Genomic DNA, 12,980 nt, shown 5'->3' on the forward strand with positions numbered 1-12,980 from the left:
GGATGGGAAACATCTGAAAGATGTCATTCTAAACAGGGTATTTGTGCCAGAGAGAACAACTTGAACTAGAACGATATGGTATAGATATCCCAGTTTGGATTTGTCAAGTTCTTCCATAGGGTTGGTGCTTCTGGCCTTTTGGTCCCTCTCAGCAGCTCCAAGGAAGCTGGAGGTAGCCAAGTGCCTTCTCTATCACTGGTAACACACCAATGAACTGTTTCCTTGAGAAAATTCTTAAAACTCCCTGGCAAACTTGATTTCCCTCACACATGCCAAAGCCACTTACATTTCAAAGCTGGGGATGAAACACAACTCACCTCCTTCCATTTCACCTCATCCTGGAAGTTGACAACTATTTTGACGTGCCTGCCTCCTTCTTTCCGGGCAGAGCCGTCTCCAGTGTCATCCAACAGCATGTCTGTGGACAGGAAACATCAACAGCTTCACAACTGGAGCTCAGTGACAATGGAAGCTATTCTGGTTTACTGGAGTCTAACACAACATGCCTGGGCTTCACATGCCCCAAGGTAAAACACAAGCACCAGGCTGACTGACTTCCCTGCCACATATCCCCCTTAAAAAGGGATGGTCATTGAAAATTATTAGCCAGTTACTCTGTATTTTCCTTCCTATGATATATCCCCTGGCAAATGTGCACCATTAAATGGCTTTAAACATGACTTTTCAGAGCTGAGGTCATAATTGGACACCTCTGACTGAGGGTGTAGCAGACCTACGATGATATTTAAAAGAAGGCTTTGTGCCAGCTCGTGACATATTTCCACACCTCAGCTGTTAATAATCCTCATGCTTTCATTTTTCCATGGCTAACCAGCCCTAGCCTTCCAAGTGCAGGATAAAACCTGCCCCACCACCCTTCTCATTAAACTCACCGAGACTGGTTGACTCCGTGAGGTTCAGGCTGTGTTGAGAGAGCCCCACTGAGTGTCTGGGAGAGGAGGAGATGGAAACCTGAGATGGAGCCCTGCTGCAGCTGCCGTGGTTTTCAGATTTCAGCCGGTCGTTCTCCGCTTTTAACTTTTCAATCTCACTCTGGAAAAGACAAGTCAGACATTAGAAGGCACAGTGAAAACATGATTATAAGATGGCAATGTAAGAAACTTAGGAATAAACGGTAGTTTAGCAGAAATGCTGTTTTCATAATGTTTTAATTAAGGATTTTAGTTATTACAGCGTCCTTTCTGTAAAACTTTTCAACGTATCCTAAAATAGCTAAATATGTGGGAATTCACTAACACGGAAATGCAACTACCATACAGCAGAGAGCACGGAAACACTCTGACAGGCAACAAAATGCTGTCCCCATCTTGGGGCTGGAAAAGCTGCAGCTGAGGGCAGCAAAATCAGGTGTTCAAGCAGACTTTTAATGAAGGTCTAACACTGGCACAAAGCTAAATATAGCCCTCAGCAAGCACTCAGAAACTTCAGATCTTTACTGCGGGGGTGGTTGGCCACATCAGCACAGGCTGCAGGATGTGGGGTGGCTGCTCCTTGTCATTGTAGAGGCAGCCCAGACACAGAGAGTGACACAGTAAAAGTTTTCAGAAGGCTCCTTTATTACTCCCAAAGCTCATACTTGTAGGAAATATCAGAAAACACTGTGTTATACTTAACTGGTCAGCAGTACAGTGAAACTCAGTTCATTGGTCAGTACGGGCTATTGTGTATGTCTATCAAATTTTCTCTCTCTAGACATGTTTACATTTTTCCTCTGTGGGTTCTCATGGGACAAATCTTATTGTTTACTTAGGTGCATTTGTTTTTCACCTTCAGAACAGATTGTTGTGTTACAGGAACTTCTCCTTCTCAAAAGAGCGAACTAGCAGAAAACACAGGAATTAGCAAATTGCTTGTTAGCTTATAGGAACTTGCAAATTACTTGTAAGCTGCACTTAATTCACAGATGACTAGGTTGGAAGAGATCTCCAAGATCATAGAGTCCAACCCAGCCCTAACACCTCAACTAAACCATGAGACCACATCCAGGGATGGTGACTCCACCGCCTCCCTGGGCAGATCGTTCCAATACTTTATCATCCTTTCTGTAAAAAAAAATTTCCTAATATCCAACCTACATTTCCCTCGGCACAGCTTAAGAAATGACAGGCCAGCTTTTTGCCCCCTATCCTACAGCTCCCCACCTGCATCCTGTTCATGGCCTCTCTCAGCTGGTCCAGCTGGTGGGCAGAGCTGAGGGCTTCCAGGCGGATGTCCGTCAGCTTCATCTCCTTGTCCCGCAGCTCATTCCGCAGCTGCATCACCGTCTCGGCCTCGCTGTCCGTGCACTCTGAGATTCTGCAGGACACAGACAAACACACGCTCGTTCCTTCCCTCAGGGGGCTCCTCCAGGATTTATTAGGAGAGGAGGAATGAAGCCCTTCTTATCCTGCTTGCAGCAGGTAGGAATTCTGGCCTGTTGAATTGGTGGTACCACAATTCACATATTAAACAGGCCATACTGTGGGACACGGACAAACACATGCTCATTTCTTTCCTCAGGGTGCTTCTCCAGGGTTTATTAGGAGAAGAGGAATAAAGCCCTTCTTATCCTGCTTGAAGCAGGTAGCAATTCCAGCTTGTTGAACTGGTGGCACCACAAATCAGATATTAAACAGGTCATGGAAATTTTAGAGTCTAATGAAACAAAGATGTCTGAGGGTTGTTTTTCTTTAATCAGCATCTGAAACAGAATTATCTGAAATCACCTGCTATTGGATAGTCCTCATGTTTTTCATGGTAGCTGCTATAAAGAAAAGCTTCTAAAGCCAAAATCTAAGTAAATTAAGGGGGTGCAGGCATTTAACAGCAGTTGGTTGGAGATTGATGAGCTCACAGACAGATTTAAAGCTCACCAGGTGTGCACAGCTGGGTTTCCCTGAACTGCTCTGGAGGGCTTTGGAATTCTACACCTATTCAAGCATGATAAATTCCTGCTCACTTTAAAGAACTCAAGCTTAAAAAATTTTTGGTGGCATTTTTCTTCCTTCCGCCGACAAAAAAAAGAAAAAGTTTCTGAGTGAGTAAGAACATTTCAGCACATTTGTAACTGTATCTGTAAAAAGATCAACCACACAGCTGCATACTTTAAGGGAGATTTTACCTAACATGTCTTCCCCTATATCAGGTTAATGAGAGATGTTTTCCCCACCAAAAAGCCAAAACACACTAGTTTTACATGTGCTCTATCCTTCCCCCGGTTCACATATTTACTCCTTGTTCATGTTTATCCCTTTGGCTTCCATAGCAAGGTGAGATGTACCCACACAGCATTTTGGCTGATGACAGACGGGATCATCATTTGACAACTTTCTGGCCTGAGAGTTCTAAAGCACAACTTGCTGTAGTCACCAGAAATGCACCGAGTTAGGCTCAAAAGACAGAAGAAGCTTTGAAACAAAAATCATGGGGGATTATCTTCTGCTACTGACATTTCATCACTGTTATACAGCTGGAAACTATTGCTATTGTTTTCACCTCTTCATGTGAAAACAAGTGGAGGGGAACTACTCCAATGCATTTGTTCTGAAATCAGGCTGGAAGCTCTGCATGACCTCCCAGGGTCAGGAGGCTGTCTGGTAATTACAGGTTTCACAATACTGCCTGTTACAACTCTGTGTATTTATTTATCCTGCTCAAGTGACAAAGCTACTGATGGAATTGACACAAAAGCTGTTTTACTAAATTTTCCACGCACGTTCTAAAATGTGCATTCAGACTCAAAACAGCATGGCAAGGGAATTGTAAACTTTATTTCACAGGTGGCCATGGGAAGGACCAGCCACAGGTGGCTGGGGAGCTACAGAAGGAAAGAGGGGTGGATCATCTCCATTCACCAGGCTCAAGTGGTTAGGTGAGCTCATCTGTATCACTAAAATACAGTGTTTGATTTCCTTTCCTTTATCTGAATTTGTCAATAGAATTGGGAACTTATCACGGCAGACTAATACAAAACGTGCCATGTTTAGACAAGAGAAACAAAATCCCAGATTTGACCTGGTTTGTTTAATTAACAGCAAGAGATCCAATTACTTTGGCACCTCTAGGTCACCTTGGTTATAAATATTCTTGATACTCAGTACATTCTGCTGAGAGAGCAACCCAGTGAAATATTTACCCTTCAGTACTGACGCAATGATTTTTGGCTTCCTGGACACTAATGCAAAGGTACTGGGTTGGGAGTCAGCTCATGCATCTTTAAACCTCTGAATACATGAATTCAGCATTTCTGTCCTCTGCCTTTCCTCTACCAATGCAGCAAGATGTCTTCCATGCTGTTTTCCATCTAAAAATTACAAAAATCACTTACAGGGAGTTGGAATGGGAAGCTCTCAGCAGTGGTGTTGAAACAGTGGTGTTGTGGTGTGGTAGCTTTGGTGAGGAAGGCAAGGAAGAATCAGTCATCTCCTCAATGTCTGAATGAGAAGATGCTGACTTGGGAGATTTCTTTTTCCCAAAAGCTTGCTTGAAGGAGCTGCGTAACTGGAAAAAAACAAGGCCACAGCAGCAGGTCCATCATTAAGAGTGAAACCAGTCAAAAAAAGCCGTAAGGTAAAAACTCTCAACATGCAAATACTCCAGATGCTACAGCCATACTCACACACATAGTTAACACAGGTGAAAAATGAAAAAAAGCTTGTTTTTTTTTTTTCCCCCTTAACTATTTTATCAGATTAATAAGGTCAATAGGAGTGGCTACGGATGCTTCCTATTTTTTAAGAGCTATTTGACAGCAAACTCTGTTCAGTGCAACAAGCTTTACAGCAGCATGGAGACAGCTTGCAGCTGTGCTGGCACAGGGCCCAGGCCAGGTTAATGGTGCTGGCAGGGTTAGTGGTGTCAATGGTGGGTTAGCTTTGTACCTCCCCATTTAAAGTAGCTCCTCCTTACCTCGTTGACCTGCCAGAAGAAGTGCAAGCAAAAGGAAGTGGGGGAAGGAAAAAAGACATGTTTTAACAGATAGACCCACTGCTAAGGGAAGTTCTGGATTTCTAAGACAAACACGAGCAATGATTAACAAAGACAAACAGTTGCTTTAAAACCGGAACCCTGCATTTTCCAAAACCAGGTGTCTCAAACCACAGACGGCCGTGTTTTTACATTACCTGAAGAAGACACCAGATCCAAACTCTCTTAGCTATTTAAATTACATTTTCTCCTTAGCTCAAGCTGAGTGCTTTGGCTAAGTTAATAATGTATTTTTCCTTGCAGGAACAGGTATTTCACCATGTGAGAAGACTGCAACTTCTCTACCTACCTGCAACTAAAATAACCTTCAGTAATGTGACTGCCATTTTCCAAACAAGAAGTAATATTCATGTCATTAAACTGATGTTACCCCAAAGTTACAATTCAAGTGTTCAAGTAGCATTAGGACAATGTTCTCAGGTATGTGGTTTCACTTTTAGGGAGCCCTCAAAGTTAAACCCCCTTGGAATCAAGGTCTGGACTTGATCCTCATGGCTTCCTTCCCACTCAGGATACTCTATGTACACTTTTTAATGCCTCTGCAAATTACACACTGTACACAGGCTGACTTAATATGAGCTCAAAGCTGTTTTTAAGCTAGACAAAGACTCCTGCAATGAGAAATGTTGAAAATCTGATGTTTCAGCTCTGAATGGACGGCTGCGTTACTTCTACACAGAACACAAAGATCTTGGCTGAGAACTTACTCAGCACTGGTGGAATAAAGAATGTGTGAATCAGATTCAACTCACATATTCTTCTTAGTAGTGTTTTAATTTCGAATCTTCACTTCACAGCAATGACGTACTCATTTTTAATAACAACATAAAAATACTGTCCTGTTTCTCCTACTTCATGAAAACTTTATTTATTTATCTATCTTTATAACAACGAAATGTTCCCTTAACCTTCTTCAAAACTAGTTATCTGATGGATGAGAAACGTAGGCTGATGTGGGACCATATCCACTAGGTTACAATTACAACGAATAGAAGCTAAACAAGATTTTTAAAAAGTGTTTACCTTAACCAAGGCTTAATGACTACATAAGTTTTGTGTCACAAACTAAGGGTAGCTAGAAATTTAAAAGTTACAGCAATTTACTCCGTCTATATACTAATGAACAGCACAAGAAGGATTTGGAGGAGAATCAATTATTTAAGGGGAAGAGTGAAAATGCTTCTTTTGTGAAGCAGCTAGCAATACCAAGAGATACCAAAATGAAACCTCTGAGATAAGAGAGAAATAAAAACAAGAACTTGTTCAGGAAGCTCTTTCTTACAGTTCAGGAGTTTCATCAACATTTCTGAGAGGATATTGTGCAAATACAAATGAAGCTTTTACCAGCTCTAACCACATTTTGCATCTCTACAGATTTATCTGTACACCCAAGAGATCCAGGGAGATTTAAATTCAGTGGGAAGAAAGGGGTGGATTGTTTTACTGGCTACAATAAAGGATCTAGGGACTTCAGTCCAAACTACTATCAGACTAGGTCACTAAGGCAGTTATGGTCTAATTGAAAATGGAGTTGAAGATAATGTACCTTTCCTCCAGTACAGGGTACCTTGTACATAGTACGTGATGAGCAAAGAGGGAAAAACGGGAAATGACAAGTGAGTATTGCAAAAACTTCCAAAAGAGATGTCCGTCACAAAAAATGTATAAAGATCAGGGTTGGTTTTTTTTTTTGTATTATTCTTAGAACTCCAAGTTAATGCCGGACAAAGAGTTCTTAAAGTGTTGAATATGTTCACTTATAAGAAAACCTTACGAGGTAAAAACAAACAAACAAAAAAAAAACCCACAAAAATGATCTTCTTTTGCGGGTTTGTTTTACTTTAATGACAGATGCCACATTTTCCTTAAGGGGCTGGACATCCCTTTAGCCAGAACTGATCTTTGACAGCTATTTCTAATTTAAGACTGGCCTTCTAGCTGTCAAGCTAAAATTCAATCCGGTGCAGAGTCAACACAAGGATATACATCACTTCCAACTCAATTAAGCCTTCACAGGAGAGTTTACCCAGGATTTAAGCAGTGCATAGTCCTTGTGCTGACCTGCTGCACGAGGCAGGAAGGAGCAGCCAGGTGGATTTCACCGTGCATATCCTGACTATCTCACATAAACCTCACACAGCCTGCTAAAACACACTCACCCAGTTCTTCCTCTTCTTTTTCTTGGAGTCACTCTCGATGTTGCTGCCCACACTGGAGTGGCTGGTGGCACTGTTAATGCTGGAGACACTGTCCGAGGAGTGCTGCCTCCGGATCCGCAGGTCCGCGGGCTGAGCAGCTCCAGGACCTGGATATGAACAGAGGCAGTATCAAAATTATCTAGGAAATCTGATAAATGGTATTAATCATGCAATCCTGAAGAAACATTTAGGGAAAGCAGCACTCCAACAATCACTTATTCCAATGGATGTATTGCATATTTCAAATCCTTGTTTCTTGTGATGAGATAAAAATCTGAGATGCTTCAAACTTTGCCTTCAACAGATTTATCCCAGTGTAAATTACTGGGTTACTCTGGGTAACTCTGATGGCTACATCAGCTATTCCCCAGAGGACTGAAGCCCCACTGGAGAGCCCTGGAGTCTCTCTATGTGGTGCTTGTCTCTCACCTTTGCAGTTGAGCTCAGGTGTGTTGATGACTCCGTTGATGGCAGCCTGAGCAGCAGCATTTTGTTTCTTCAGGAGTTCAATTGTCTTCCTTAACTCATTCAGTTCTGAGTCCTTGAATAAGGAAAAAAAACCCAATGACAGGACATGGGAGAAGAACTCCAAAGAAGCTGCTTTTCCATCTGAGTTTTGGTAGTTCATAGTGAATTTATGGAATACAAATGTACATGAAAATGAGGTTTGGGATACCTGGGGAAGCACACCCTCAACAGGGTGCAAAACAGCGTGGGTATTATGAGACAAAAAAAGGCATGTATTCTGTAATGCAGAAATGATGTCTATTCAAGTATACTGTCCAAAAACACGATGCTGCCAGTCTTCTAAGTATTCTTGGAGTTTCTTTCAAACACACCCATGTATGGCTGCACAGGGATGAAATATATTGCAGAAATATGCAACATTGAAGACTTGTGTCCAAAGCAACAACTGACAGGAATAACCTGATCAGTTGCCACAAAATCCCAGTGCAGAAAATGAGTGTTTTATACAAGTTATTTATTTCATCTTACTTTGTCACCACAAATGAGGGCGCTAAAGCAAGTTGTGTATGTGACTTTTTCCCCCCCCACAACTACAGAAGGAACACAGGCAGCAATGCTGGAAACAGAAATGAAGACTTCCCCAGTCCTTCTGAAGCTTGCCTTTTGTTCTGCTGTCATGGTCAGGCTCTGCAGTCGGATTGTCATGTTCCCCAGGCTCTGCTCAAACGCTGCCACCAGGTGAGCCTGAAATCAAACCACATGGAGTGAGTTTGTTCTCTTCCCTCAAAAAGGAGTATTTCTGCAGGTATTTAATCAGTCCACCCAGTGCACGGCATTGTTTGTTGTGTACATGGTGCAGAGAACACAACACTGCTTAGAAAAGGTCAAATGAGTAGAGCAAACACTATGGAAATGCTTGCCAACAATAAAACATAAATCAAGTTTTTGGATAGACAAGAGTCAGGCAGAAACTTCCCTCCAACTAAACCACTATTTTCCTTGTGGAAAACTAAGGCAAAAAGATGCTGGCAGTCACAGGGGTGGAGGTTCTCACTGTGTTTATCCCACCAGGAAAGCCAGGTTTGCCAGCTGATACACCTGCACTCAACTCAAAGATTTCTCCAATATTTGAGTGCATCTTGCTTCCAACCAAGGTCAGCTTGCTACGTATCATCCAAAATTCCTGCTGCTTGGCCAATTACCCATTTTTTTTTTCCTAAGGAAGGAAAAAAAATGATTTCTCTGTGCTTCTTAGAAGAGTGTTGAATCTTTTTCCCAGGAAGCACAGAGAGAACAGTGTCTGTTACATGAAAGGCATCAGCTAGGAATTAAAAATGACTGAGAGGCAAAAGGAAGGAAAAGCAGATCGAGAAGATGGAAAAGAATGTAAGAAACTGTATTTCTAGAGCCATGACATGGCACTGTTTTATGGGTATTCATATGCACGTGCACATATAACCGATTACAGGCATATTTCAATATACATTTGTCTCATTAGCCATAATAATCTACACTAACCATAGAAAATATAGCTTTATTTATTTGTTAAAGATAATTCTATATTCATTCTACAATGACAAGTAAAACTGTGAAATCTTTCCAAGCAGAAAAGGACATTTGCTCACCTAAAAAGAAAAACTGAATAGCAAAACCTTTCACAGAGCTATTCCAGACTCATTCAGCAGCAGCACATAGTTGACTTATCCTAAATAACTGTTCTCACATTCACAATGAAAACAAACATGAGCAGTACAATAATATGGGGATGTGCAGTTCTCATTCCCATCAGCCCCTATGAAAATAAGCAGAGCTGAGACTGTGAGAAAACGGCAAAAAGTAATTTAAAACCTAACACTACACACGTAGGAAAATCTAAATATTTATTTTAAAAACATAGAGTGCACAGCTTCTGTTGGGGAGGATGAACAGGGAACAACAAAGCTGATATTCAGAGACCCTCAGCAATACTTTTCAAAAGCCAAAAAAAAAAAAAAGGAAAAAAAAAAAGGGCAAGCAGGACTGGATGGATTAGTAACAGGATACAAACCCTGAATGCTTTGACCTGAGCCTTAAAAACCAGTTGTTCTTTCAAAACCGGATCTTGCAATTATTCCTATCTTGAAATCGCTCAGTGAGCTATGGAATAAAAGGTATCTTCACTTTCTATAGCTGGAGCAAAATGTTTTCAAATTTGTGCCCTTGATGGCTTGAGAAGCATCAGCAACTGCAGTGTCTATGCAAGGAACATCAGGAAAAAAACTGTAAATTGAAGAGATTAATTTGAATTGTCTAAGATTTAATTATCTTTTATTCCTTAAAGCAATCATGTCGTCTAAAGGAAATGTCCAAGTGTCTGTCTTAAGTCATAGCATTTATTAATCTCAATCTTTCTAGGAGACCTTGCCTTTTATATGGAAAAAGAGGTGGCTAGAGACTGAAATTTAATACTAGGACAGTTATAGCAACATCTCTGTTGCCAGTTTATGGAAAAATCAGGGGCAGCCTCAAGTCTAAGAAGTTTAAATAGCATGAATAAAACACTGCAAATTTTTACCAAAGTGAACTAAGAAAAAATGGAATATTATCAAAATAACAAATGATATGCCAACTTTTTTTATTTTGAGAAAAGCCCACAAGAAAAACCCACAAAAACCCAAATGACCCCAGAACAAAAACATACAGGAGTGTACATTAAAAACTGTTCTCCACAAAGAGAGTGGCAGTAACCACACAGAAATTCTTGGGCAGATGAAGAGCAGCTGGGCCAGACAGTGAGCAGCCTGTGCTGAGCACCAGCCCAGTGACCCTGAACTGTGGCAAGGAGAATGCAATAAAGCCAAGGCAGAGGCAAATGAGCTGCTCAGCTGACAAGCTCTTTGTTCGAAGGACACAAGCTGGGTTATTTAACAACATCATTAAAAACCTGTGCAAGAGAATCTGGTCCTGCTTTCCCACAAGCAAAAGAAACTTCTGGGGGAAAACCAACTCATGTACCCATCCCCTTTATATTTGAAAGGCAAATATAAGATTTAACTTTTGAAAGATGTTTAAACTGCTTTCTTTTCCTCTTGGGACAGTGACTAAGTGGTTTCATGCAGTCAAAGCCCTTTTATTTGACTTCTCCGTTTTAACTGTGTTCTTGGTTTTCCGGCCCCATTTTCAAGCTGAATGAAGCACTGTGATGCCTGTAGTGGATAGCACAGATTTCCCCCTGAACCTTTCCTGTGATACTGCTCTGGTGAAACCTGTCCTTTCCTTTGTACTCCCCCTATTCCTAGAGCTGATGGACAGGAATGTCCCCTTCAAGGAGCACATGTTCTGCTGTTTATTCACTCCCATAAACCAGGATGTCAGTATGATCTGATCTGCTGACTATTCATCTGCAGCTTATTTACTCTAGAATTGCTTGTTTTCCTTGCAAGCTTCTGTGTTGCAGATTCCTGCTGTCTGTGACTGTAGCACAGAACACACAAATAAACTTGCACAGGGTCATACAGTATTGCCTCAGCACCTCCTGGATTCCAACTATATTTTTCCCCAAGTGTCTTAAATTACTTATCCCTCAGATTCCTGAAAGGAACAAGCAGAAGTATTGTCTACACTGACAAAAAGTCAGGTATCTCCATTCTTTAGGCTTAACTTTAAATTAGTTTCCAGAGACCCTCGTGCCAGTATTATCTATCATGCCATTAACCCACAGCTTTATGCAACAGAAAAACATAATGCGTTTCAGTCCAAGTTTCTATTAACCTTTATTCCGACCAATTATAATATTTATCTCTGTCTCATTCAATCCAAATGTCAAAGCAAGACACTATTTCTAAAAAAAGACCCTGTTCCTCCATGATTTTCTCAGGACCTTAAGAAGATGGCTTACATACAATACAAAGCCAAATTGATATTCTAACTCAGTTTTTAAAGAAAGGTGTCAGATAATTTAGTAGGGCAGAGGAAACTATTTTTGGACTTGTCCCACACTTGCATGGAGTCATTTCTTTAAACGCATCAGTAATACAAACTGAATGTTATACATATGAAATCTTTTTGTCGCTTATAAAAACTGGGTGGTAGCTGTTGCATTAAATGCTTTCCAGGTCAATGTTTGCTCTCAGAGTTGTACTCACATTAGCAGTCAGCTGAGTTGTCAGAGCTGACACTTTTTCTTGGGATGCATCCAATTCTCTCCGCAGCTTGCGAATCTGTGGGTTTGAAGAGAGCACTTGAGTGCATCATAACAAGGAGAAATAAACCAGCAGGACACACAGTGCAGAGTGTCATTTATGCTTGTCAAAGAGGATGTGCTCTTACCTCTGACTGGCACTTCTCCTCAGGCTGTAAAATAAAAGGAAGCATGTGAGGATATTACAACATAATCAGCCTGGCAAATTTATGCAAATTCCCTTTTTGTATTTCAAAAACTCTATTATGGATTCCTTATTTTGGATTCCCACATCCATACTCACTCGAATTTAATCCCCTAATTTATTTACTCTTAAGGAAAAGGAAAACAGGCTGCTGGATGTACTTCCTTCTGCAGGAAGGAATTTGGGCTCCACCTCCCAGCCTGCTGACCAGTGCACCTCTGATCCCAACCACAGAAGTGTGAAGAAGTCCTGGCTCTGTCCACAAGGAGCACGAGGCTCTGAAGAACCAGGACTGCCGCAGAACTTGGCTGATCCCAGGCAATTCCCTTTGTCCCACGCTCAGGTCTCTACGGGAAGGAGGTCACACTTTTGTATTTCAAAGTGATGTGGAAAAAAAAAATTAAAAATTCCTCCCACCTGGGTGCTGCCTACGCCCTGTGGCAATGAAAAAGTGAGGACACACAGCCAGTTGGGAGGATGCCAAGTGGATGTACTGACCATCCACTGTGGTCAGCATGACAGATTTGTGGCTGCTATGGCCAGTTTCTAACCACAGTTATCAGCCAAGGAGAAATATGGGGTAGGAAGTCATACACTCCCACTGTTTCTAAGTAAACGTGCCCACTACCACTCACCAGGAAAATTACACGCATCCAAACACACAATTGGGGCCACTCATGCAGTAGGAACAGGAACCTGAAGCTCTGAGTGCTCCCCTCTATTTTCAAACTCCAGTAAGCCTTATTTTAGGATCAGATAACCAAAATGAATACACACTTGTGGAGAAAATGTAACTGGCAGAGCAAATTAATGGTCCTTTTTTAGAACTATTAATATCTGTGCATTAAAAAGTGGACTTAAAACTTCTTTAGTAGCAAATCATTAATATAAGGATGGGATGACTTTATTCAGCAAATTCTGGGATGCTCTAATGAAGTTCAAATCTCCTCCTATCTACTGAGGT

The 12,980-nt window shown here is 41.3% G+C and overlaps 1 protein-coding gene across 4 annotated transcripts in view; it reads right to left on the reverse strand.

Moving 5' to 3' along the window:
* NAV2 (neuron navigator 2) overlaps positions 1 to 12,980 on the reverse strand; it is a 387,234-nt gene that overhangs the window by 15,109 nt on the left and 359,145 nt on the right. For all 4 annotated transcript variants that reach the window (XM_066187506.1, XM_066187504.1, XM_066187505.1 and 1 more), the window contains 9 exons: positions 11,961 to 11,984; positions 11,777 to 11,851; positions 8,313 to 8,396; positions 7,614 to 7,725; positions 7,146 to 7,291; positions 4,328 to 4,500; positions 2,163 to 2,316; positions 894 to 1,053; positions 318 to 418 (listed from right to left, as the gene is read on the reverse strand). In XM_066187506.1, the coding sequence (XP_066043603.1) occupies positions 318 to 418; positions 894 to 1,053; positions 2,163 to 2,316; positions 4,328 to 4,500; positions 7,146 to 7,291; positions 7,614 to 7,725; positions 8,313 to 8,396; positions 11,777 to 11,851; positions 11,961 to 11,984 (1,029 nt within the window). The remainder of the gene's footprint in view (positions 1 to 317; positions 419 to 893; positions 1,054 to 2,162; positions 2,317 to 4,327; positions 4,501 to 7,145; positions 7,292 to 7,613; positions 7,726 to 8,312; positions 8,397 to 11,776; positions 11,852 to 11,960; positions 11,985 to 12,980) is intronic.

The sequence above is a fragment of the Chamaea fasciata genome, unplaced genomic scaffold (genome assembly GCF_029207755.1).
Source record: "Chamaea fasciata isolate MVZ Bird 193981 ecotype frontalis unplaced genomic scaffold, bChaFas1.0.hap1 SCAF_7, whole genome shotgun sequence".
Classification (NCBI taxonomy): domain Eukaryota; kingdom Metazoa; phylum Chordata; class Aves; order Passeriformes; family Sylviidae; genus Chamaea; species Chamaea fasciata.